At 47.9% G+C, this 27,839-nt stretch overlaps 1 protein-coding gene across 4 annotated transcripts in view; it reads right to left on the bottom strand.

Annotated features, from left to right (window-relative positions):
• Positions 1 to 27,839, bottom strand: part of PAX7 (paired box 7) — an 88,410-nt gene continuing 60,571 nt past the window's right edge. For all 4 annotated transcript variants that reach the window (XM_042883383.1, XM_042883381.1, XM_042883382.1 and 1 more), the window contains exons 9-10: positions 5,111 to 5,357; positions 1 to 2,281 (exon numbers count right to left, since the gene is read on the bottom strand). In XM_042883383.1, the coding sequence (XP_042739317.1) occupies positions 2,166 to 2,281; positions 5,111 to 5,357 (363 nt within the window). In that variant the 3' untranslated portion in view covers positions 1 to 2,165. The remainder of the gene's footprint in view (positions 2,282 to 5,110; positions 5,358 to 27,839) is intronic.

A 27,839-nucleotide genomic window follows, 5' to 3' on the forward strand; every position in this document is an offset into this window, starting at 1 on the left:
AGTCAACTTTCTATAAACATACAGCACATGACCAAAATTTCCAACTAATGTACAAAGTGCGACCACGAGGGAAAGGTCAGAGAACAGCTATGGGTGCTAGCGGGGCGATTCGGGTTCCCCTACAAACTCTATTTACAGCAGTGCCCGGGTGCTCACGGACTTTCAGGTGAAGGTGAATGGCAAACAGGTTTCTGCGGTGCTCCCTCTACTTAAGACTTGAACTGGGGGGGTTCTGTGCACCGCGCCTCGGGGGTGGTGGGGAGGTGGGCTGGATGCACGGCTGGGAGATAGGATGGAGTGGGGAGAAGAGAGCTGGTAGGATTTTGCTAGTGGGAGCGATTCTTGTGACAAACTGAAACTTTCCTTCTAGTTTTGCAGGCAGCGAGGAATGCATTTGGTCAGAAATTTCAGTGTGAAGTAGTGGGGATTGTTGGCCTCTTGTTAAAGAGTGGGTTATTTTAGCAGGTGGGTGTTTCTGGCATTGACCCCTATGCTCATGTCCAACACACAGACACCCTTGTCCTTGCCCTAGAACCCCCTGTTCTGACATGGCAGTCACAGAAGGTGACTTGGGAATGACATTTAAGCCAGGACTGGTTCAAAAGGGATTTCTCCCTTCGATCAGCTCAAGAGCAGCAGCTTGTGTTGCTTACCAAGACCTCAGACTGGCACAAACAGGGCAATGGCGTGACTAGCAGAATGGCCAAGCCGGTGTGTTAGCACACTTTTAGGAATGTAGGCTCCATCACCCACACGCAGCAAAGCTGATCAATGCTGTATATGGATCTGAAAGGATGCTGAGCAATGCAAGAAGCAAAATTCGGCTTTGGTCCCGACAGGTACTTGCCCACATGGCTCAGGAGAAAGCAGCTTGGAGGTTCGTGATAAATGAGGCTGGGGCAAGGCAGGGGGGAGTTCCCCAGGAAAACGTTGTTTCAGCTGCAAAAACAACGTCAGATTATTTGGAAAGAACTGAAGAAACAGAAGTAAGAGAAAAAGGGCACAGCAGAAGTGTCTGTAACAACTTGGCCCTAGAAGCACGTGCTGGAGCAGAACTCATCCGACCGTGCAGCCCCGTTTTCATTCAGGTGGCCCTTTCCTTGCAGCAGAACCCCATTCTGCACACTGACCCTCTGAAACAATTTTGGCTCTTCCTTCTCTCCACTGTTTTTGCTCTCAATGGCCAACCTCTCTCCCACTGAAAGATGGAAAGGCCACAACAGTCCTCACCCTCCTTGACTGCAAGGGTGAAAGCTCCGCAATAGTCATCTGTGTCTGATGCCCTGTATCTGGCCAGAGTTTGCTACCACATCTTCTGCCACTATCTGATGCCCGTGTCCTTTTGGTCCCTATGAGGAGACGTAAATGTTGCTCGTGCCTGTGCCCACAATCTCCAGTCCTCATGCCGCAATTCACATTTACACCTTCCGAAGGTCCCAGGCTGGACGGACATCCACCCTGCCCCTGCTTAGCAGCAATCTGGCCTGCTTTGGCCCTGCTTTGGGAAGCCATCGGTGAGAACAGAAGGGTAGAGTGGGGTGGGGACATTTGTTGTCTCTTTAATTTACGTTTGAGCTTTTTGTTTGTCTTTGCGTGTTTGTTCGTATTTCTTGTGTTCATGTTGCTGTTTTTTGTTGTTGTTGTTGTTGTTGTTGTTTGTTTGTTTAAAACAAGTTCTTATATTTGGTCCATAGGTCTTCTGTGGTCCCAAATTACATCATCCTTAACAATCAGCTTGGTTATTCCTTCCTATACAACATTCACCAAATTTACACCAATGGAAAGAAAAGGAAACAAAAAGAAAAGATCAATTTGGCTTTGACTATGCCAACTACCTAGATCAATGGAAGGTCCTTAAGCATGGGCAAAACGCCATGGCCAGGTAGAGGGAGGGCATGAACTCGGGGTTAATAAATGTACCCAACCTATTGTCTCTGGCCACAGAATTCAGGTCAATGAGGCCAGGCTTGCCTCTGAGCACTCTGGGAGGAGCTGGATTCTTGGAGAGCCCTCCCCATCCTTCCCGTCTCCTTCTCAAGTTGATGCGAGGTGGAAGGGAGTTGGGAAGGAGTAGGGTCCGGGTACAGGCAGATCCCTGGAAGGCTGGTAGTGTTTCTCCAGTGGTACCGAGTTGCTGGAGTGGGTTGTTGGCACAGTTGGACTCTTCAGTAAGCTTGGCCTGTCTCTACCGGTAGGAGCCCCAGAACGGCCGAATGTTCTCCCAGCTTCATCCTGCGCTGCGTGGACAGGCTCACGTTCTTGGCCAAATAATCAACAGCAGCTGAAGAGAGAGGTGATGGAGGAAAGGAAAGTGAGAAAACAGCACAATATGAGGTTTATTATTTAGTGGAAATGAGGTATTTGCCATCCAAGGATGTGTGACCAACAGACCCTGCAGACTGATTCTTACAAATTGATGCTTGGATCAGGGGTTGTGCTCCTAGGAAAGGGTGCATCCTTCTAGATCAACCTGCCAGGGCTGTGGGTCCCTCACGTTGCCCCATGGACCTACTAAAGTTGAAGATCCTATTTCTGCCCTAGAAAATGGTGTTTCCAGGGGAGCTGCCCAAAGATGAGCCTGAGGCAGCTCCGGCCTCACCAGCGATGCCACTGCAAATGAAATTTCAGCAGGACTTCACCAGCCTGGACAGGGCTTGAATGTGACTCAGCCACCACGTGCTGACTCATCCCTCTGTCCTAAGGGAAACGCTTTATCTCTGCCTTGGTGAGAAATGCATTCCAACTCGCCAGCCTGGCCCGCGGTCTGGGGGGGGACGAGGAGCAGGGCAGGATGGTGACATTGCTCATTAGCTCAGCTTCAGTCAAAGTCTCTCCCTTTCCCTAGCTTTAATGTCTCAAATTAGATTAATAAGGAGCTGGCAGGAGATGTACAATCGGTGCCAATGAGTAAACAAATTTCAGCCATCAACGTCTTGTCAGATGCCTGCCCCAGAGGAGGTCCCTTCCAGACACAAATTCTTATTAGACTTGTCATATCTATTAGAATTCCTTTCACGCTTCTGCGTTCCATCACCGGCATCATTAACACAGCTCCGGCCTTTGGGAACTGCAAGGACCACATTAATCTGGCATCGCTGCTCCTCACCGGCTGGGACAGCACTGGCTGGTGTGTGGGGAGCAGACAGGGTACAACTTCTACTGGTGGCACTTGGTTGGACACTTGGAGGTGGCACGGTTGGGCTGGTGCTCCTCTTGGACTGAGAGGAATCCCAGTAGGAGCAGCTCGTCTTGAGCTCTTCAAGGTGTGTGATGGTGCCTCCAACTTCATTGGGCTAGAGGCTGGGGAAGACTCTGCTCTATGGCTTGTGTCCAAACCTTATCAGTTTGTTCCCCTGATATTTCAGGTGATCACATTAAATAGCAGCTTCGTGAAGCTTTGTGTGTGTGTGTTTGGCATCTGTGTTTGGGAGAAGGAATTCACAGAATCATTAAGGTTGGAAAAGATCACCAAGATCATTAAGATCTGCTAAATATAAAATGCGCCGAGAAAGGCAAGAAAAAAATGTTGTTATAGCAAGGTCATAACCATTCAAGACCTTTCTCAACGGTACTAATTACCAACAAAATGGTTTCTTCACATAGAGATCACTATAAATGGAGCTCATTATAAGAAAAGCTTGTAGAGGAGAAGATTTATGTATTGCCTCTATTTAGCTGGATGCACAAATATCCACACGTGTATGTGCAGATGTGGAGAGTTTGCTGCTTGATGTGAATCTCACCTCAGAATGGCCACAGCTGGATATATCTTGGGTAGCTCTACCAACCATGCAAGACTTGCTGTTGGCAGCTTGAATGGGAAAACATTCCTGCTCCAGACTGAGCCCTGTGGCTCCTAAACCGAATGGACGTCCAACAGAAAACAGGGAGAGAAATCAGGAAAGGCAATAAAACAGCGTAGATAGGGCTGGGTGGGCAGCTCTTCAAGGAGAGGCCCGAGTGAAAATTCCTGCAGCAAACCAAGACAAACCCTTCTTTCTCTTTCCCTCTCCTTTGCTGGCCACTCTCCTTTCACAATCGTAGCTCGTCCTCCTTATTTTATTTTTTACACACATGGGTGTGACTAACGTCTTGCCTAAGGGAATCTTTATTGGAAATACATGGTATTGGAATTTGTTTAAGATTTTTATCAATAGCACGTGTGTCCAGCCTCACATCCAGAAGCGAGGGGAAGGTCAAGGGGTCACAGATCAAACTCCCGAAAAACAAAAAAAGGAGGGGTGGGGGGAAGCTGCTATTGATCCCGTCTGCCGCCACAGCCGGTTCTCATTTAGCTGGAGAAGTTAAAGACATTAAAGGGCTGTGACGGAGAGGGGAATAAAAAGCCACAGCCAAATGGAAGGAAAGGTCATTGAGGACAAGCTATGGGCAAGCAGGAGCGCTCCCGGAGGAAGAGGATGCACCTTTAACCCTCTGCAGATCACCCTCTGACAACACCACACTCATTATTAGTTTAACACCAGCAGGTGAGCCCTTTGGCAGGGTTTCTGGAGGAGAAACAGACCTTCCCTGGGTCGCAGTGCCTTCCAGGTCTGAGCTGTGGGTTGAGGATTGCAATTCCAGCCTCACTTTGGCTATAGCAGGATCACAGCCTGGTTGGTTGGCAGACATTGGTTTTATGGTTTTTGTAGGGAAAGCTGAGCATGGAACCATCCCTTACCTTACACAGGGCAGGGGAAGAACAAACACACATAGTTCTGCATCCCTAAGGGATGGTATTAAAATCCCCTTGGCTGAGCAGGGTGAACGTGCTGTTGGGCTTTTGGAGAAGTAAAAACTGGAGAGGAAGAAGGAAAGGGTTGGAACTGGATGATCTTCTAGGTCCCTGCCAATCCAAGCCATCCTATGACTCTAAGTTCTTGTTCTTTTTACTTTCAAGCAGAAATGTTTTACCTACAATACATTATTTGGGACTTTGGGACTGCAAGGATGATGGGAGCAATCTCTATATGGAGCAATCTCCATCTAGCAGGTTCCATTCTTCTCTCTTAGTGGACAGACTTCTTTCCAACACACATTCTTACCCACACATTCTTAGATCCCTCCCTCTCCTCTCCTGTTCCCAGTGCAGGGGCCACCCAGCACTTACTTTGTCCATACTGCCCATACTGGTAGCCAGCCACTGGGTCCACGCTGTAACTGGTGGTGCTGTAGGTGGGAGGACAGTAGGACTGCGAGGTTGGGAGGCTGTCCACAGATTTGATGGAGTCACTCCGCTGGCTGCAGCTGGCAGAGATGGAGTTGGTGGTGTCCAGGCCACCGTGAAGGGGAGAGATGGAGAAGTCAGCCTGGGGCTGCGGAGGAACCCCGCTGGGGTTGCTCAGGATGCTCATCACCTGGGGAAACACAGGAGGCAATGTGTCATCAGGGGTAGGAGAGAGACAGTCTACCAGGATGGAGAATGAAGGCTGCTTCCACCTGGTAAAAACAGACCTCGCTTTTGGTTCCCCTGTGCCTAAGGCTTTCTTTGGTAGAATTGTTGAATCATCAAGGTTGGAAAAGACAGCAAAGATCTCCATGTCCAACCAATCATCCCATCACCCATGCCCACTAAACCATGTCCTTCATACACCTCCAACCTACTTTTTTGTTTTTGTTTTTGTTGCCCTCTTTTTTAATGTTTTAATAAAATATATATATATAAAAAGAGGTCTTGTTACTGACATGCCTTAACTATATTAGATATTTTATATGCTGCCCAAACCCACTCCTCTTCACCCATTGCAGCCCAGGCAAATGTTGGATGCCCATAATTTTTATTTGAAAGACTTTCCTAGGGGATAATGGAGAGGTTCCATCCTGGCACACTCAGCCTTCGGTTGCTCTTTGCTGCCCTGCAAACAATGTCATTGAACACCAGAGAAAGGAATAAACTAAGGAAAGCACAAGGGATGCACAAGTCAAGACCCACAGTTTCCTAAAGGGACAGCAGCTACTGCCATTGGAAGTCTGCATGGGGGTTGTTAATGGAGGTTCTGGTTTTGATACATTCTGCTTTAGGACAGAAATGTCAAAGTTCTCTTCACCCTGAAATGTCCATGAGTTCAGAGATGACAGGTCATTGCAGCACGGTGCTTGGTTTTAGAACGTAATTCAATTTGCACACAAGCTATCTTCCTGCTCTGAGACATGAAACAGATGCATTTACGCTGTTTTTGTTGTGTTTTGTTTCTTTTTTTTTTCCCACCCAAATGCCAGATTTGTTCCTGTGGGTGAACGTGGGGCAAGCCACTGCCTACAGGCCTCCATCTTGATATACTGCCTTAATGCAATTGCCTCCTGCAATCAGCAAAGTGACCCCTGGGTGCCTGGTTCAGGGTGTGAGGAGTTTGTGGGACCGGCGGTGCTGAATTTGTGCTGGGAGAGGTGAGGGGACAACCCGTCACCTCGGGGGGCCGCGGCGGCGCTGGGACGGCTGAAAATCTCCGACTTTAGCATAACCTTATTGACATCAATTAAAGTGGCAAATTGGAAATATTTGGAGCCTGGCAAGTGGTAAAATGAGCCCTTTATCCCCCGCCAGCGGCCTGGTGAGCTATTGTGCAGAGCATCCATTCTCTGGAAGGACACAAGAGTTGTTGTATAGAGCGCCGGGTCCCCTTCCTCTTCGTCTCTGTCCCCTCCTCCCTCACCTTCCTGCTGGACTGGGGCTTAGGGGATGCACTGCCCTTTGCTTTCTAAAGCTTCTCCTCCCCCCCGGAAGGGCCCCGGAGCCCCGCAAAGCCGCTTTGCCTTGATGGGATCCCACCTCCCGACTCTGCCGGCATGAGATCCTTCCCAGATTTGTCTGGGGGGGAATTTTGGAGCAGGGCTGGCTGGGCCCCTGCGGAGGGGGAGTTAAAAAGCCTGGAAAATCAGTCTAACCCTGAGCACTGGGACAGGGATGGAGGAGCAAGCTTCGGACGAGCAGCACTGAGCTCACTTACCCTGCCCTCCTTTGAGTTTTCCAGCCTGCACCGAGGTTAGGCTTGCTGCTGGTCCACACAAGATAAAAAGCAATGGAGCTGTTTCATCCACTGGAGCCTAAATCCCCTCCAGCCCTCCAGGCACATCACCTCAATGTAGCCATGAGATGAAGTTTTTTAGCCACAACCACTTGGAACCCCTTGCCCCATGACAGCAGGGGGATGAAGAGAGGAAATTGCATTTAAATATGCAAGACAGAGTGGATTAATACGAGAGCAGAGCTGTGAGGGTGGATGTAACGCAAACATCTCTGCCTCAAGGCTTATGCAACAGGGAAATCATGTGAGTGCTGCCCCAACGTTGATTTTCCAGCTGCAAAGTTGTTTGTAACCTTCCACTAAAGCTGGGTCACGAACTTTGATCTGGCTCAGCCACGAATCCCCCTCCTCTGCCCCTCGGTCCCTGCAGATATTCCTCCTAGCACCAGGGCTGGAGGTGTCACAGCCTGCCCCAATGGGTATCCGGGATGCTCACATCTACAGCAGCCACAAAACGCTACTGCCTTTCACCTGAGAACTGAATCAGATGTTTAAAACAATAAACATCTTCCCTGCACACAGATATGTGAATTCTGTGTTATTTTTGGCAAGCTGCAGCTCAGGCAGCACCAAGCAGGGCTGTTTTGCTGCTCCCCTTCCGAGGTGTAGAGCTACAGATTTGCTGCATGCACTGCAAACCTCTGCAGGTGCAGAGAGAAATCATGTGCTAGAAAACAACGTGCAACTGGAACTACTCAGAGATCGAAGGGTTTGCTGGTGCTCTCCCTCCTGGCCATCTCCCCCATAAGAGTCAGCTGCTTTATATTACTCAGGAAAAATAAAAGGGTCTTAAAGCAAGTAGAAGTCATATTAACACTTCCGCTAAGGCCCTTTTAAAAAGAAAGGGGGATGTAAAGCTGTGTTGGTAAATGAAACCCAGATTCACACTCTTCACACTCGCAGGAGCTGAGATGGGAGAAGACACTTGCAGAAATCCTGCTAAAGACAGTAATTGTCTTTAATCGGTCAGAATCAGGGCTGGTTTCTAATCCTGGCTCTGTTACTGACTCTGAAGGGCTCGTGCGAGTCACTTAAGCGGGGACTCAGCTAACCTGAGCCATGCGATGCTGATTCTGGTCTATGCTAATCCTCCAGAATCCACCTACAGAGAGAGTGATACCTCTGAAAGATCATCCTCCCGTCCTCAGACCCTTTCCTGAAAAAAAAGATGGTCAGAATTTCCCTCTGGAAATGCATAGCGGGATATGAGGATGCCAATATTACACCAGGATGGTGAACAGCCCCCAGAGCACTGCCGACCATGGGAACATCTGTCTTTTTGCCTTTTCCAGGCAAACTGCTGTGAGCAGTTTGGGACTGGGCCCCACCAGGACCCTGTTTGCATCCAATCCACCCCAGGACATGAAAGTGTTGGGAATAGCAAGAGCAACATGGAGATTTCTGCTCCATCTCTGCTCTGCACGGATAACCCTCGGCCAGCACTATCTGACTTCTTGATTCAGTTGGATAAACTCATTTTCCAGGCAACTTTTGAACTTAGGAAGGTGCGGGGGCATCTGGAGAAATCCCCTCCTCAAGAATGCCACGTCCTTCTCCCCTCTTCTTTCTGACCTTGCTTTCTTATAATTTATTACTTCTTGGTGCATTATCATCACTAACTAAAAATCAATACCCACTTCACATCTGTAAGGTTTTATCTGGAGGGAAATCTGCTCCCTGTCCATCACGGTGACTGACAGCCTTCTCTTTCCCCTCCCTCTCGTCGGCTGCCTCTCTCCCCTTCCCCATCTCCTTTACCTCTGCTGCTGTCCCAAATCAGTCACAGGCATTGCGTGGGCTTGCACTTTAGGCTAAGTCAATAACAGCCCCGGTGCTAGGAGCCTTCAGCCTCTCTCCTACCCTTTCCAGAGGTCATTTGTCACAGGGGAAAAGTGGTAGGGGGTCTCGGTGTGTTGGGGAGCCCAAGGTTACCGCACAAAGACCCTCCTGGATGAAAGAGCCAGCCTCCTGCTGCTGCTGCCCTCCCCACCCTCATCTCCCCCTGTTCCCCAACCCACCCCCCCACCCCCCCCGGGGACGTTTCATCACTCTCTCCCATACTTTAAAAGAAGGGGAGTTAAAAAAATGTAATTAATTCCCTCCATTTCTGAGCTGGCCCTCAGGGCCTCTGGCCGTGGAAACTGTAGCAGGGGAAATGTGCACCCTTTATGATAAACGGATGCGGCTTTGGGAAGGGAAGAGCAATTAGGGCCTTCAATCTGTGCAATCAGGCCTTCAGATTTTAGGGTTAGAGGTTGGGGGGTGGTTGTGTGTGCCGGGGGGGCAGGAGGGGCTTGAGGGGCGAACAACGATAGGGAGAGCTGCTGTTCTGATGGAGAAGGGCACACACACGTCAGGGAAGGGACAGTGGGGAAGTTTGATGACAAACCCTTGCCCTGTAGATGTGGTTGGGACATGGGACAAAGCAAGGCAGCCCAATGGTGACATCACACCCTGAAACACCACGGAGTGGATGCCCACCATACGCAGGGTGTAAATAGCCCAAGACAGCAGGGAGGACGCAGAGATGCTCTGAGGAGATGACATCCCAAAATTCCAAAAGGATGGGAAGGTGAGAGCCTGCAAACACCGTTTTCCAGAGTGGCTCCCAGTGCTGCTCGTCTCTGTTTTTGGGCATCTGATCTGACAAAGCGTAGAGCGTCCAAAATCAGAGGCTGCCTTAGAAAAATGCTGCATTTAGAAACTGCTGAGTCTGGCTAAGTTGTGAATAAAGGGAAGACGTAATCATCTGCAACTAGCTGAAGGGTGTTAACTCCAAAGGAGCTGCCAGATGGTCCCAAAGGAGTGCAGACTGAAGAGGGAAAAAAGCTCATGGCAGTAAGCAGTATTTCTGAAGCTGTGGTGTTGTTTTCCTAGGAATGGGTAGAAAACCTCAGTTTTGGAAAAGGCTGGAAGCACGATTGGTTTGAATATTTAATACTAATCAGACAAAAGCCCTACGGACTTCTGCTGAGAAGAATGTGTTTGTAGGTTCTGTGGTGTCAACGTTCACCCCATTTCTGTACTTCTGAATATCTGATAGCCATGCTGGGCAAGGCTATGGGTCTCTTGGATTTCCTGCCTACAGGGAGCAGACAACTGGTGTGCTGCGAGTTCCCCTATGAGGTTTTCACCCCTGGGTTGGTCTCCACTATTTGCAGTTGATTCATCTTCTGCTTTGGGCAGGTGATGCTCTGTCCTCTAAGCTACTTGGTGGGGACCCAGCTTTAACTTTTCCACCTCTCCCTGGCAGCCTTTTCAGCTAATCTTTTCCTTCCCTCTTGCAAAAGGCAACCTTTCCTCACACTGGTGCTTTCTGATCTCTGTGCATTCATTCTCACTTCATGGGAAGAGGGAGAGTTGATTATTCTATACATACATTAAATAGGAACAAAATGAAGAGGTGACCGTAGGACTGCTGAGAGTTGAAGAAAGAGTTGGGAGGAGATAAATAGCTCCCAAAGATCTTCACTTGAAAGGAGGATAAATATATGCAAATATGCCCCTAGGTAGGCCTAAAATGACTTATGCAGCAATCACTAACACTGCACTCACAAAGCCAACTCATTAATTTTGAATATTTTCTAAACCACTAGACCCAGCTGAGCTGTACCTCAAAATGCCAAACCAATCCAGTAAGTGGTTTTGCATTCAGGCCAAGAAACTTCATACTATTTGCACCTAAAAAAAATCTGATCTGTTCAGTCTAATGGCAATTCCCAGGAAATTTGGGAGCCCAGGGATTGAACTTCATAGAATCAGAGCATCGTTACAGCTGGAAAGACCACTGAGATCATCTAGTCCAACCATTAACCCATCACCACCACACCAATGTCTTTTAGACGGAATTGGAAAAGCAAAAGGCCCCTCCAGTGAGGTAAACGGGAGTTTAGCCCTTAATTTAAATGCAGCAATAATTTTGCTGTAGGAATTAATTGTTATGCTATCGATTGAAGAAGTGCTGACCGGTGTTTCCTACAAAGTGAGTGAGGAGTGGTGCAAATGTTTGCTAACCAACACTACCAGTGTATTTATATTGAATGGCTGTAGACAAAAAGGCCATACCCCCCAAAAAATGGTTCACAACTAATGGCAAAGGATTGCTCCAGGGCAACGATGTTCCATTCTCATAACCTCTTCCACTCCAGTAGAAAGTGTTTGGGGACGAGTGAAACCTGGGAGTTTCCCAATCCACACCATGTGTGAGTCAGGAGCAGAGCCAGAACAGAAGATGTTCCTGGATCCTTCCTGCTAGCATGGGACAGAGCGTGCCGGATCCCTCGAAAGTGATCAGCAATGGTTGCCAGCGAACAGTAAAACCAGAAATATCATCAATGCCTTTCAGTGACTTAAAACACCTGAGGGATGTTTCAGCGTAGTCTAGGACACAGCGGGTGAAATGGAGACGAGCATCACGTCCTAAGGCGACCCTGTTCACTTGACAGATGAGGATGGAGAGGGCTTGGGGAGATGCTGGTGGTGAGATGGAGCTGGGGATGCAATGGTGAGCTGCAGCAAAGCGGGCCAACGCGGGCTGCACAAGGGAAGGATTAGGAAAAAAAGGCGGTGGGAAGTTATTACCTGATTGTTCAAGGCTATGGTGAGGTTCCACCTGGAGCACTGCATCTTGTTTTGGGCACCCTGCTTCTGTAGAGATGTACAAATTATGGAGAAGGTCTACAGAAAAGTTTCTAAGCTATACAAAAGAATGGGAAGGTCTCAGCTCTAATGGTAAGAGAAATTGCTTAAGGCTGGATGGTCTGGGTAAGAGAAATGAGCTCTTCTTGCAGTGGGAATACTGTAAGGAAACCAGAAGCACCATGGGGTTAAACATTCCATAATGGCTATGAAGAATTTTGTAGCAGAAGCATAATTTGGAGGGAAGAGGGGATGCACCCTGAATTACATCAAAAACTGCTTGATCCAGAGACACAAAGCACTGCTCTTGGTGCCTGGGAGCCAAGCTCTACTGTCACCTATGTGAAAGCAGATGCTAAAGCTTCTAACAGTCTGGATAACCAGAGGAAACAAATAGACCTGCTGTGCTTCAAAATCAAGACTAACCCCTCCCATAATTGGGTGAGACTCAAGTCAGCCATGCCTTACCATGTTGAAACTGCTGAAAGGGCTGATTTTTGTTCACTGCTGAGCATCTCCCTCTGAAAATGGGCTTTGTGCTTTACTGACCATTGACATCTTTATTCACCTGATTGTACCTATGCAGATGCACTTATCCTGATGCTGTTTTATCCCAAAATATGTGAAGGCCAGGTGAATACACTGGGGACTCCATGGGGAAATTGCTTTGTTGGGATATGGGGTATCTCTGGGCATTAATTGCAGGAAGATGAATCTTGGTTGTGGCATTTTAGAACTCACAAAGTCATTGAAGATGAGAGAGCAGAAAGGCACAACCACGGAGAACAGGAATTCCTAAACATTTCCAAGCCTTGAGAGGGACTCAGGTTAGGTTCAGCTTTGGAAATGGTCGTGTTTTTAATCAGCACCTATTCATCCAGTTCTGGGTAGGCTGAGACATGCTGACAGCAAGAATATACACCAAGAATATACACCCAACACAAGGAAACACCCGACGAAACTTCAGCCATTTCTCCCTCAACACCCTTCAGCATCCCCGCATCGGCAGAGGCTAACAAAGACGGCCCCAAATTTGCAGAAAGGTCTCCTTCTCCCCTCCTCCCCTCCCACCTCTCTCCCTCCTTTTATATATTTATTTCCCCTTTGCTAAGCCAGTCTGCGCTCGCTCACTATCACAACCCCCTGCAGACACTGGTAATGGAGTGCGGGTGCTGCCTTACTGCTTCGAAACAAGATTTCCTGAGATCCTTTGAGCTCGCTCCATGCCTCCCCCTCGCCTGCTTTTCTCTCTCTTTTTGGAGAGTGGAGGGGAGCCTCTATAAATGTGAAAGGAGCTGCACTACAAAGAATCCCCCGAGTGGCATATCCCAGCCTCGGGCGAAGCTGCTTGGTGCACTGATAGTCCTGCGTATCTGTTCTAGGACTCCTCTTTCTCTTCCCCTCCCTCTTTCTCTGATCAATCGAGGGCTGTAATCAGTTAAGGTCCAGCTTAACTGCAGTGTAAGATACACCAGTTAAGCAAAGCCAATGCCTCCAGGGTTCCCATGGTAAATACGGGGAGGTCATGGGGAGATGAAATAACCCTGATAAGTTCAGCAAGTGCAGTGCTAGCTAGGCTCGCATAGAACACTTAATAACTTGAGCTGGCAGAAGAATGGGAGAAAGGAACAATCAGAACTGTTTCCTATTCCCAGCTCCTCTTCTGCTTGTTTGCTTTGCTCGCCAGTTCTCCCCATTTCTCTTTTCAGCTCACCCCAATGAATGAACAAGCCAGACCCCGATCCTGTCCAGGACTGCAGGGTTGAATTCTCAATGACAGCTCCTGAATCCAAGGAAATGCCTTTTGCAGCCCTACACGTGTGCTCTCCCCTTGGGCTTCTCTCTGCTGCTAGGGAGCAGTGTGGTATTTCTAAAGGCAGGCAGCTCCTTGCTTTTGCCAAATGTGAGTTTCAGAACCTTTGTAGGATCTGAGCTCTGGGCAATGGGGTTATGTCCACCCAGGCCTGGGGTCCACTGGGGGCATTATTGCAAATAAATAGGAGGAAAAAAACAAGAGAATAAAGCAAGCATCTTGCTAAAAACAGTGCCTTAAATACAGGATTACCCGTACCACCAAGGCATTCTACCTCAACAACCTCTACCCTGTTTGTTTCCATAGTAAATCTTCTCCTTTCTCTCCATAAATGTCCATCTTCAGGGATGGCCCAGGAAAAACGGAGCCCTTTGCATTAATCACCTTTACATTAAGTTGATCACCTTCATGCTGGATCCAAACAACTTATGGTTTCCTAACACCCCCTCTGGAGGCTTTGGGGATGACTGGGGTGTCAAAGGGATTTCCTTGTGCTTCTGTTCCTGAGCTCACTGCAGAAACACCCCCTCCTCCCCCCCTAAATTCTACCTGGCCTTAATCCTGAACTAATGACTTGATGAACACAACGTGAGGTTTGGATGCAAACAGCACCACATGGGCTGCTGTCTAATTGGACATCAGCCCACCAGGCATTGCAGATAGGGGAAAATAAAAAAAAATACCATGTAGGATTTATTAAAAACGATGCAGATGCACAAAGAGCAGAACAAAATGTTTAACCAGAAGCGATAAGAAAGCCCTAAAGGATTCGAGTGGAGATAAATATCCCTCTTGGAGTCCTGCAGCTCTCACAAAGGTTTTTGGGCTGGCGTTTCCCCGCAGTGTGAGAGGTGCTTACTTAAGCAGGGGATGGGATTACCTCTTCCCCCAGTGCTTTGGCATTTCTGCACTCAGAGCCTGCACAAAACCAGTTTGTATGGTTAGCCAATGCAAAGAGCTGAAATCCCAACAACAAAGATACACCGTTGAACTGCTGGACAAACTATGTCTATGCCAATGGGAAGGGTCAATACCTCATTAAAACTAAACCTCAACCGAAAGGGAGCAGCCACACGTTAACCAGAGGAGCACATAAACCACAGCACAGCTCGATGTACCAACACAAGGCACTTTGCATCTCAACCCCCCGATTGAGCCGGCTTTTATGAGAATACCTTGTATGGAAGAATAAGAAAATGGCAAAATTGTGCCCTTTGCTGCATGGCCAAGTAGGGGAGGTGGGGGGATCACAACTCATAGTGTTCCAGCAGAGTTTTTAAGGCACCTCCTGCACGCAGAAGTTTAAAAGCACACAAGGCGCTGCTGATCCAGAGATAAATGGTGGAAAAGGGATTAGAGATACTTAGCGGAGGAGAGGGAAGACTCAGGAAGGGCTGATTATTTTAAAGATATGACTATTTAAAGATAATGATTGCATAAATTTAATTAATGCATTTTCATGCTGCAAATGGCCGTTTTGTAATTAATGTATCTGGCCTCGCTAAGCATGGGAGATCACATCTCCTGCCCCCCCTCCCTCCCTTCCCTATTCCCCCCTCCGCCTCGCGTTTAATGAAAGACAGAAAGCAGATGACAGAAACAATTTGTCAGCCAGTACGGGTGTCAGATGCCTAATTGGTTGCGCTGAGTTAGTGGGAAGTAAAGGGGGAGAGGGCCAAGGCTAGGGGGCTCTTCTCTCTTTATCCAAGGCTTCGGGGTGGGTGCCTGGATGGGAGGTGATGGGGGGTGAAAGTGTTTCTCGTTAATTGATGGAGATTAGGACACAGATTGGCTGTGGCAGGGACTGGGCAGTGACAAGAAGGGGATGGGAGAGGCTGGTTAACAGCCGTGCAAACAAGCTGCCATATCTCACCATGCATTAAGGCCGGCGGTGCTGACAGCACCGATGGTTCAGGTTGGTGTGTGTGGGTTAGGGCCGTAGGAAAACTGCGTGCCCTGTGTCTTCCCATCCTTGCCCCACTCTGGGATTGGCTTAAAAAGCACAAAGCTGGAGTTGATGTACGTGTCAGCTGGTGACTGAGTTCTGTGGGTGTGTTTGGGTCATAGGGATACAGCACAACCAATGTTCTCTGGTCATAATGTGGAGTGAAAACATCCTTCTCCATAAAGAAAGGCCTAGCAGTATGAATTCCTCTGAAATAGCAACCAGCAGAGGCTGCACAGAGAGGTGGTGATACCCCATCCCTGCAGACACCCAAGGTCAGACTGGAGGGGATCTGAACGCCTGGCTGAGCTGTAGGTGACCCTACTCACTGCAGGGGTGTTGGGCCAGATGGCCTCGAGGGTCCCTTCCAACCCAACTATGATTCTATGATGAATTAGAGAGCCCAGGCTACAAGCACCCTGAATCTCACTGAGAGCTGAGCATCCTGGCCCTGTCCCAGCAGGACATGGCTTGGGTTAGCCAGAGTCACACCTGGGAGGAAAGCAGAGAGGTGCCTTATTTTTGCACCATCCCTCTTCCTTCAAGGCTTTCTGGGACCTCTGTACCCTCCAACTTTGCTGTATTTGTCACAAGCACAAGGCAGAGCAGTGTTGCCACCTTACAAATGGAAAAATGAGCCCAATGAAGGCTGATAATTCAAGACTGCACCAAAGTTTCTTGGGATGGAGGAATTTGATCTTTCCAAATCCAAGGTTTTCGTTCCAGACAGCCTTACCTCTCCTCTCATATGAAGAACAAGAGAATTACAGCATGGTAGAACCATTAAGGTTGGGAGAGATCACTAAAATCAACCAAGCCCAAGGAACCTCAAAACATCAGTGCCATCAGATGCTGTTGGGTGTCCCTATAGGTATAAGACAGCCTTAGAAAAGTGGGAACAGCTTCCTGTTCCCACAAATGAAGGTGATAAGTAGAGAGGCATGGGGAGAAAGAGCTAAGAATAGAAAATGTTGATTTCCCATGCTGGGCTCTGATCACATTCCAACACACCACCTGCAGAGATGAAGACACTGCTGGGCTCCTGCGTTGTGCTACACGTCCCTTTGTGAGGGGTCTGCAGAGGGTTGAGAGGTGGTGGAAAATGTTATGGGCAAAAAAAGATACACAATCTTTTCTTTTAGATGAAAGAGTGACCTTCAGACAGCACAAATGGAAATGGAAAGGGGGTGGGCGATGGATGCAAGAGCAAATGCAAACTTTCTGATTTCAAAGAGATGAAAATAAGGTAAAACCTTGCAATTTGTAGCAAAAACATGCTTAAGATAAAATATCCCGTTAAAAGACTTTTCTCTTTGCTTATAAAAGCAAAATAAACTCTCCAGAGAGTGAAACGGAACCATTCTGCTCTTTCCAAGATGTCCCCATCTGTCTTCCTTGTCACTGCTGGCCTCAGTTACTCATTCAGCTGTAGGGTGAGCATCATGCAGACATGGGATTTGGTGATGTGTAACTGAAGCCATTCTTACTGTTAAATACTTGTGTTGCAGAGAGGTGGAAGTGCTACAGCCAAGGAACGGCTACCACTGTACAATAGAAATAAAATCCGAGTGCCCCAAAATGGCTTATCTATGGCATATCTCCCACCAAGCCTGGCTCTCTTTCTACTCTCACTCCAAGAAAGCAAATTCAGAAAAAAAATAAAAAAAAAGGAGGAAAAAAAAATGCAACAGGGTAAAAGCTTCATATTCCTGACTCTATTCCAATACAAAGTCAAAAGAGAGTAGGAGCCAACCCTGCTGCAGCTGCCAAAAGCTAAATGGCCTAAGATGCATCAGGGAAAATGGAGGAATGGGAATTATTAATGCCTTCTGAAAATTTGCACTGCAGAAATACTCAGCATTTAGCTCTTCCTTATTCATAATACACGCTCTCTTCCCTATGCTGGAGTACACCCATCATTTTCCTTCTGGTTTATAGGACATGAGGGGCAATCACTGGGTGCTGGAGCTTTGCTAGGGAGGAATATGTTCCGTCGTGCATTAAACAAATGCTAAATGATTACAAGCACCATATTGGCTGAGAAAAAAAGCAGGCTGTGGTGAGTTGTGCTTGTCACATCACCGCTCCTGCTTGGCAAATAAGTCCTAATGCACAATTGGTATTTATTAGATGACATACAACAACTGTCTCATTAAATCAGGGCTCGAGTGTAGGCCGGAAGTCTTAATTTAAAGTGTCACCAGCTACTGAATTCAGATGGTTTAGGCAGGAGGAGAGGAAAGGGAAGGGAAGGGAAGGGAAGGGAAGGGAAGGGAAGGGAAGGGAGAAATGGGGCTTAGAGAAGTAGGAATTGGTAGGTGGTCCTAACCCACCTTCTGAAATGGGTTGTGATTTCCATGCCAATCGCGGCTCTGGTTCAAAAAATATTTGTTCTGCATTTGCTTTCTCTCTCTGCTCCCCTCTACGTACACTTCTTCAAACTCTCCCCCTAATAAACGGTTGAGCACCTTTCTCTGTGTTTTAAATGCAGCGTCGAAAGCAAAGGTTAATGCTGGAGATTGCATTCCAATTGAAAACGCGGCAACCGGTAAATTTGGTTTGTTTAGAGTGGAAATGCTTGAACTGCTGTGGATGGGTGGCGGGTGGGAGATGTGCCCCAGCTCCTCGCTGGGCAAAATTAAATTTCAAAGTTTAATGAGTTGCGAAGGGCGCTGGATTAAAAAGCCTGGACCCAAAACTGAAGCAGTGCGATGAAGGGAGAGAGAGAGAGAGAGAGAGAAAAAAAAAATCCCACCAAACCCGAAACGTCAGGGAACAGAGCAAGTGAAAAATGTCAGGGCAAATTGCTCTTGACAGTGTTAATATCTGCACCTCATAGCAATAATTACATGTAAATAAATAGTGAAATAGCTCTCAGCTGGAGTCTGGGCTCCGAGTGCAGATGCCACTAACAGCCAGCTGGGGACCTTTCGCTCTTCTACTGTCATTTTCCCCCCCTTTCTTTCCTTCCTCCCTCCCTCCCCTCATTTAATCTCTGCCAGAGCTGCGAGTGCAGTACTGAAGCCCTGCAGCCCCTTTCTCTGGGGCTCGTATCTCCCTCCCCACCAGGGGCTGCTTTTAGCCCCTTGCAAAGGGAGGACAAACTTCAGTTTGGTCATCTTGTGAGTAAAGCTGAGAGGTGAGAATGGCTTGGCTGGCTGTCGTCCCACCACTGTGGGCTCCTAAAACATCAGGAGGGATGGAGCTGTCTGTTTCAAGCAGTAGAACCCCCAAGGTTCTCAAAAGGACATGGGAGAACATAAGGCTCAGCATCAGGGTGCTGAAAGATGCTTCATTTCCAGAGAAGAGCCTGAGCTGATACCTCTGACCCTTATACAAATAAAGACCCAATTGCACAAACCCACATTGTTTTGCATTTCTATAGACCCACGTCACTCTGTCCTTTTGCAGACCCACATCATTCTGCACTTCTACACCAATCCTTCCTAGGGCATGGCTCAGCATAGAGCATCGTGGGAGACTGAGCAAGACATAAGCAAGGGAAAAACAGCGTTGCATCATTAGCATTAAAGCCCACCGAGGAGTGCTAGGCAGACAGACTGCCTTTTGGTCTGTCTGTCCTGGTGTTTCGATGATATAGCCAAAGGGATGTGGGTGTTTGAGTGGGAGAGACTCCATAAAATAAATGTGCAATTGCATAAGAAATCATGGAGTTATTAAGGTTGGGAAAGACCTCTAAGATCATCCAGGCCAACTGTCCACCTACCACCAACACTGCCCATTAAACCATGTCCAAAAATCAATAGATACACAACTACTGCAGGTTAAAGTACTTCTACAGAGAAGGCCTTTGGGGCGAGACCGAAGGGCCCTGACTACACCCTAAGTCAGGGCAATGAGGTTCTTACCTTACATATCTAAATTTAAGCAGAACAAAACCCTCGTGCCTCCGTTCTTGGTCTCAGAGATAACAACCATCCCTGTGGTACAGGGAGAAGAGACGCTTCCCAGGATGATGAGATGCTCAGATATTGTGATGAAAGTCTCAGATAAAGCTAAGCTCATTATTTTAGCCCTGTTCTCTTCCACTTGGTCCATTTATCTCTTCGCGCCCTCAGTTTAGCTCCCAGTCCTACAAATCAGGATTAATTATAAGCCATAAAGCTCTGCTAACCAACAAGCAAGCCCATGCTGCTTACCCCTCATTGCTGGGGAAACAGAAATAACTTGTGGCTGGAGACAAACAAACCTGTAAGGTTGCTCACAAGGGCAGGAATGGTTTAACCCAACTGAGGATGTAGAGAGAAAACCCAGGGATCTCTGCTCCTGTTGCCTGGTGGTTTGGGAGATGCCCCAAATGCACGCCCATTGACACCTCTCCCATCTAAACAGCATCACTCCAAAGCTGAGCTGCCAGACCAAAGGAAATCAATACAAATAACCTGCCACCATAGGATGGAGACGTTCCTACCGAACCACTGCCTTGTATAAGGAAGAAAAGCTTTGAGGCCTTTCCTTTCGGCTAATGAAATTCACAACAACACCCCACACTGCACTGAGCAACAAACACAGCTCCATTATTTGGAAAACAAATATGTTCTTTAGAGCTTCCTGGTTGTCAAACACCTTTTTGTTTAGCTCAACAACTAATCCACTTATCGGAGGATAAAGCTGCCAGTGAATCAACAGTATGATAAAAGCATGCACAAAATTAGCAAAAATTTGCCTATGGCTCCTGCACGTTTAACAAACACCAGCTAAGAGAAAAATGATTCCTATTTTTTTTTTTAATAACTGAGATCCCCAGGAGAGATTCTGTCAGATAGCAGCTTTTATTTTGCTTGCAGTTTTTCTCCCCTCTCTCTCTCTTCATATATAACCCAAGCACTGAGGCTGGGAGATGCTGGGAGCTGATATCAGATCCACGGTGAAATCGGCAGTATTTGAATAAGCAAGTGATGCAGCAAGGAAAAAAATTAATAAGGTTATATGTATATTTATCATAGAATCATAGAATTGCTCAGGTTGGAAAAGACCTTCAAGATCATCAAGTTCAACCTCAACCTAGCCATACTACCCTAGCAACCCACCTGTAAATCATGTCCTCGAGCAATATATACATATAATACATATAAATATATAAAATAAAAATGCAGTGCTCAGGCACTGACTGCTTCCCTAAGACCTCAGCTTTGCTGGATGTTTTCCTCCTCATTGGGTTGTAACACTCATAGGATGCTGGATTTGTCCTTCCCTGCTCTTCAGCATGCATTGCAAACACAGATGTTGTCTTGTGAGAATTGCAGCATTTCTGGACACATTTATAAACCAATGTACGTGAAAGGGAATGAGAGAAAGAGGGGGTGAGAACTCCTTAAGGCTGGGCTATTCCAATGAAATGGAATGACAGGTGCCAATGGGACCAATGCATCTCTCCATAGTTCACAGCATCAACAAAGAGTGATTCAGCTTTTCCAAGGTCTGACTGATCTTCTGATGATTCCTGTCTCTCTATCATACAGAGCATATAAAACAACCTTGCCCCAAAGAAAGTGGGTTAGATAAGAGGAAAGATCTTGGGCAGTATTCTGCTGTTGCTACCTTTAAATGACAACAGCCTGAAGAGGAGAATAATAGAATGGTTTGGGTTGAAAAGAACCCTTAAAGGCCATCTGTTCCAACCCCCTGTAGTGAGCAGGGACACCTACAGCCCCATCAGGGCTCAGAGCCCCATCCAGCCTGACCTTGGGTGCCTCCGAGAATGGGGTTTCTATCATCTCTCTAGGCAACTTATGCCAATGTCTCACCACACTTACTATAAATACTTCCTCCTTATCCAGTCTAGATCTCCCCTCTTTCAGTTAATCATTTCCCCTTTTCCTATCACAACAGACTCTACTGTCCCCTCCCTTGGTGAGTTGGACTAGATGACCTTTAAGGGTCCCTCCCAACTCAAAAGATTCTATGATTCATTCAAATATTCTCCTCTTCCCCCCCCACCAACTTTACCTAGGCTTGAACAGGACCACAGCACATGACCATGGGATCATTTAGGGGAGCTGGGAATTAATCAAGAGGCACCCACCTGTCAGGCTGGTATCTGGAACTAACTGGAAACACTTGCTAGTACTTGACCTCTCGCCCTCCAGACAAGCCTGTGGCTCTTGAGTGGTTTGAGAAACCCTCTTGCAGCTCTGAGACCCCAGGTGAAATAAAGCAAGGGGAGAGAGGCAGGAGCTGGGTAATGAGCCACGGGGGAAGCAGAAAGAGCTGATGGGGGAACCAGTAACCTTCTGGCACTGGTGGGAGAGTTCAGATGAAGAGCTGGCGCAAAGACCTGGATGCAATGAGAAAAAAAAAACCAGAGCACACCATGGTTTGGCCAAGGCAAGAGAAAGAGCCTCCTGAGGCTCCGTGCTGTGCCAGACGGGTAGTAAGAGATGCTGGAAATATTTGGGGTGACATATCCCCATACCTTTCTATGTGTCTCCTGGAGGGCTTATATATATTACATCATACATACACATTGGTGCAGACTGTTCAGCACACTTTGGTGCTCTATCTGCCTTTCTTGTGCTTACTGGAGGCCCAAATGCCGTGCCAATGAAACCCAAGGCAAAGCTTCACCTGCTCAACAGCAGAAGAGAGCCCTGCATGCCTGCCAAAGGATCTTCAAATATCATATCTTAATTGTTTAAAGAGAATCTTGCTCTTTGACGGGCACAGCCAGATTATAAACTGATGCAGAATGGCTCAGTCACTCCAAGCTCGGAGCCAGGTGATGTGAACACGACGATGTCACTTTTAGTTTGATCTTCAGCTTTAGGACTTCTGAGTTATCTCCATGAGAAGGGAAAGGACAAATACTCCAGGAAAACCAGCTTTCACCAACTGCCCCAATACCAGAGAAAAGAAAGAGCACAGAACGAGATCTGAGCCAACGCATAAAGCAGTGGGACATCTTTCTTGCACAATGGGACATCTTACATTCTGGGACAGAATCCAGGAAGATGTCCCCTGGATCTTCACAGAACGGAAAGAGTTTATACTTAGAAGTCAGCTGGAGGCAACGCAGACCCCAAAATGTCTGTGTGAGAGACGACACTCTCAGATGGGCATGGCTGCAGGGCCAGGGCAGGGCATGGGAACGCAATGAGCAGCACGTGCAGCCCAGGACCTCATCAGAGCTGTCAGACAGAGCTGCTGAATCCTACGTTGGCTTTTAGGGTCTGGGAGACCCCATGTGGCTCCTAATTTGGGGCTGGATTTGTGCTCAGCTGCGCACTCTAATCGTTAATTAAAGGTTTGCCATCATCCTCCAGCAGCTGTCAGTGTCCTACAGGTCGATCCCCAAGCAACACTCTGCAGAGCCAGAGCTGTCGATTGGAAAGTTCATTGTATGGGCAGTGTCCAGCCCCCTCCCTGTCCTCAATACACCCGGGTATTTATTTCCTATTTATTCCCCTTATTTCCAATGCTCTGCGTTACCTCTTTCTTGCAATCCAGCCCCCATATATTTCTTGCTTTCTCCTCTTGTTCGTTCTTTAGTTTTTCTTTTCTTCTATTTTTTTTTCTTTCATTCATTCTTTCTTTTTTTCTTTTTTTTTTTTTTTTGGAATGAAAAAAAAAAATGTTATTTTGTGCCTCCTGAGCCTTGCTGGCTGGGCTCGGCTTCTGTATCAGCTGGAGGAGCTTATGAGCCTCGTCTCCTCGGATTTAGACTGAAATTTTGATTTTCTGCCGCGCTCAGATAATGTGGAAATCCTGTTCCCCGATATTTACTGTTTATCAGCGCAGCGCAGCGCAGTTCTGGGGGGAAGGGAAACTCCCCCTCCGTGTCCCCCCTCATCCACACCACCCCCCATCCTGCATGCTAATGGGGTCTCACTTTGGAGCAAACCTACAACAAAAGCCTAATTACAGTGAGTGGAGGGGAAGAGGGATCCATCATTGGATCCTACTGGAGCATGGGGTCGGTCCCTCATCCTATTGGTGACCACCAAACCTTCTCCTTGGAGCTGTTGCCACCTCAGGAAGACCTCAATCTGTATGAAGTTGAGGATGGGAAAGCGAGCAGCTGTTTCTCCAAGCTCCACATCTGGATCCAGCATTCCCTCAGCATCTGCCTTTCTCCAAGGAGCTCCACGTCCCTTTTGCATCCATCCCACCCGCATCCCTTCCATGGAGATTAGTGTCACTGAGCCCTTGCAAACGCATTCCTACAGGGAACCCGGAGGGAAAGCAGGGGGCACTTCCCTGCCCGACATGAATCAGGCAAGAAAAATAAAGCAGTAATACGAAAATGTGGGGCTCAGCAGCAGGGGAACATCTCTAAGTGGCCGGCGGGGCGTAATGCCTTGCTATTAATGAGGCCTGCCACCGATCCCTAAAAGGATTGCTTATTGTCAGACAGTGTACGGGGCTTTCTCTCTGCCCCCCAGCCCCTCGTGGGGAAGGCAGGCATTTCCCTCTGGTTGGGATTGAGCTGAATGATGTCCTGGTCACCTACAAACGTGCTGGGCTTTCTCTGAAACCATAATTAGCAGAATCAGCGGGGTAAGGCAGCAGGGTAACACGGCATGGAGGAGGAAATGGGAAAAAAAAGGGGGTTTTAAAAAAAAAAAGGAAGAAATAGAAGGGTAAAGGAATGGAAAGGGAGACGGGAAATGTGATAAAGCTCAGCCAGGCGCTCCCTGCTCGCGCTGTTCTCCGTGCAGCTCTTCTGGTTTAAAGTGACTCCGCTTCTTATGGAAGCGGAGAGGCGGTATTAAAAAAAAAAAAAAAAAGGAGAGAAAAAAAAAAAAAAAAAAAACCAAGACACAGAGAGCTTCCTTATCTCATGGAGACAGTTGTCAGGAATCACTTTGACTGAGTCGTTTTGTCTCCATGCTTTTTTTCGCTGTCAAGCAGGCCTCAGGACATGGATCAAAGGAGAGGCGCCGAGCGCTCGCTGCAACTTCTGATCCCTTCTCGGTACAGACGCGGAGTGGCAGACAGCTCTCCTCCACATCAAATGGCAGGAGAGGAGCGGGAGGAAGAAGGGAGAGGGGGAAGAGAAGCTGGGAGAGAGGCAGAGAGGAGGCAGCGAGGGGCTCTGTGCCATTCTGGAGCTCAAGGACGTACAGACAGACGGACAGACGAACAGCAGCCTTTGCTTTCCCCATTCCCCACTGGGAGTGTTCCCCTCCCAGCATCCTTCCCAAAAAGTTTTCCTATTCTCCCAACAAGCAGCTCCCCACGGTTCTCCTGCATTGCTCACGATCCCCTTTCAGGTACTTATTTCCTGAAATAAGATCCCCCTCATCTCCAAACTGGATAGGCTTAAGGGCTGACTCCAGCTTACCGCGGCGAGCTAAGACCCTCCACACCTTTGATCAATTCCCCACTCGCCCACCCCGGACCCTGCTAGGATTTCTGATCTCCAGCCCCCGCTGTAAGTAGATCTGTCTGGGGGGAGAGGGGGGGGGGCAGGCAGCAGCATCTTGCAGCACCCAAGCATCTCCCTTTTACCTTTGCAAGGAGCAGACCACCGGGTGCCACGTGCCCTACAACCCGGTAGCACCCCATAGGTTATCTCCCAGCTTCTATGCCTTCCACACACTATAGAAGCACAACCCTATAACCCCATCCTGCTCAAGCACAGCCACACACTGCTCCCTCTCCATGCACGGCACATCAGGAACCAGCAAGCTGATGCAATGTCCAAATTCTCATCTCACACTAAAGACTGGCGCAGCATTCCTTTAGTGCACATCTCCCCCACGAGCCCCTCATGATGCTTTGGGGTGTAACGTGCACGGCTCATCTCAGCGGCCCCAAAGGATGCTCTGGGGATGGGGATGCAGCCCCAGGGTCCCCTCTCCCCTCCCAGCCCCTGGATGTCCCATTTGCAACCTGCACCTATGTGCTGTCAGCAGTCCCAGCAGCTAATAGCTTTTGGGATGGGAGCAAGCATGGGTTTCCCTTTCAAAGCACCCCCATTAGGGCCAGGAAAGTTGGAGGTCATGGACCCACAACCTGTTCCACCTCCTCATAGCTCTACAGCTCTCCCACACCCTCTGAATTCAATATACTTTCCACGATCTCTCTTCATGGAAAAAAAGAAGGCGCACGTTGGGCTTCGTGCCTGACCCACTGCTGTAGGTTTTTCCTATCACAGACAGCTTTTCACAGCTAGGGCACAGCTGGAGCACAGCTGTTCCCCCATGGCCAGGCTTTAACAGGCACACACAATGCACGGGCACACACACTGGTGTGCACACACGGATATCGATGCCCTCGTGCAGGCAGGCGTGCAAGGCTGTAAGTCCTGCCTCTGAGTCCTTTTGTTGCATTCCTCCCTTTTAAGCCTCCCCTCCATTCTGCATCCCACGTCCCAGCGCTGCCCTTCGCCGCTGTTTCCCCTTGGTTCCATTGGCAGCAGCTCTTGCCTCTGAATGCCAGAGGTCACTCTGACCTGCCTGTTGCCAGGCTGGATGCTGTGTTAATTGCTCATCTCTCCTTTTCTCTATCTATCCCTGCCTGCCTTGTCTCCAGTCCCTTTTTTTATGAAAAGTGGGGATAATCCTGCATTTTTATTCTCCTGGTCTGTGGCACCATCACACCTCCCTGTGTTTATTCCTCCTCTTGTTGGTCTCACTGTTTTTTTTTCCTTTGTATTCTTCCCCTATTTTCTCCTCATTCCCCTTTCTCCCCATTTTGTCTATCTCTGATACATCACACAGTCCGATCCTGGACCTCCTGAACTTACTGAGGCTCCTCTTAAAATCCCAAGGTCAGGAAGCAATGGTTTGCTCCGAAATCAGCCTTTCTCACCTATAAAAATCTCAGCAATACACACAGAGCACAACCAATGGGGTGGAAATGGAGCCATTCAGAACAAACACAATCAGTGCTACCCAGAGCTCTAGAGTTGGGGTTGAAGTAACCAGGTGCTGCTTTGTTCCTAATGAGTTTTCAGTGGGATAAAGAAATAAGGAAACCCACAAAGCCTCATCTCACACCCTGAACAGGGGCTAAGAGCACGCTTTCTTGCAAGCACAGGGGAAAAGTGAGGGACTATGGTTATTTCAGCCCGAGTTATGAGCCCAACAGATGTAAAAAGTGAGGGAAGATGGTTTTGCTGCACAGGGAAGATGGGCGGAAAGCATTTTGGATCCTGCTCCTGTGCTTGCAGGAACAACATCGATAGGAATCAGGCAAAAAAAAAAAAGCATCTCTGTTTTCACATGAGAAAAATGTTCCATTCTTCCCTTTTGCTGCTGCTCGGAGCAGAGGCGTCTAATTGACAAGAGCAGATGGGCTCTGCTTGGTTAAATACGGGGGGGGAATAAAAAAATGAAACTTTAGTGGAGAAAGCACCAGATTCCCTGGGACTCATGCATTAAATGCTGTGAGAGATGGAGCTGCATTTGACACCATGTAAGGGAAAGTGCCAACGTGGTCTCAACAGAGCCAGACTGTCCATGGAGGAAAAGGACACGGGTTTGAGCACGTTCTCCTCCTAAAATCCTGTGTATGGTCTGCTTTAAGGAGGAAAGCCAGTCTGTGAAATAGGGCGTAAGGAGTGGATGGGACCCAAAAGAGGGATGGTGGTCACCTCTGGAAAGGGAAGAAGTTCGTTTTAGGGATTTAGAGCCCTCTAGAGAGATGGGGAACAGGGCAAAACGTGGGGGGAAAATGGGATGGAAAAGGAGGGGTAAGAGAGAGGGAAAGGAGAATGGAAAAGGAATGGAATGAAAACACGGGATGGAGAAAGGGGATGGAGAAAGGATGGTGGAGGAAACCAGGGGGAAAGGAAAAAGCCCTCGTGTGGGGTGGCACCCAAGAGCGACAGAGGTTAAAGAATATGAGAAGAACATGTTCCTACACCAAGATAAGCCGGGGAAATGAATCCTTATCCGTCCAAAACCAACCCTTTAAAATTCGAGCTAGAGAAGGGTCTCCTTTCAGGGAAACGGGGAATCCTTAATGCTTCCTCCCTCAGCAACTGTAATGCCAGGATGTTCCCAATCTGCTTTGAGGGATGGAAAGATTAAGAATAATAAAAAAATTGCAATAAAATATGTGTGAACGAGGGGGTAATTGTGGACAAATGCAGCATTCAAATTCATTTTTCAGCTCTTTTACACACCATTTCAATCTTATTTTCTGCTTGTTAATGAGATCTTGTTGGTTGGGGTGGGCACGGCTGCCCAGTATCGCTTGGGTAATTGCACATAATTTTCTCTCTACTAGTGATTTGCATCAGATTTTTTTTTTTTTCCAAATTTTTTCTTTTTTAAACCCCCTCCTCCCTTTCCCCCTCCCCCCCCCCCCCCCAAATCTCACCCTCTCCTCCCCCTCTTTCTTCCCCTCCCCTTCTCCTGGCCCAGCAAGACTCATTTTGAATGCTTATTATAAGGCACAGTGTCTCCAACAAAAAAAAAAGAAAAGAAAAGAAATGAAAAAAAAAAAA

The sequence above is a fragment of the Lagopus leucura genome, unplaced genomic scaffold, assembly GCF_019238085.1.
Source record: "Lagopus leucura isolate 7727_CA_CO unplaced genomic scaffold, USGS_WTPT01 Super-Scaffold_100037, whole genome shotgun sequence".
In the NCBI taxonomy this organism is placed as follows: Eukaryota; Metazoa; Chordata; class Aves; order Galliformes; family Phasianidae; genus Lagopus; species Lagopus leucura.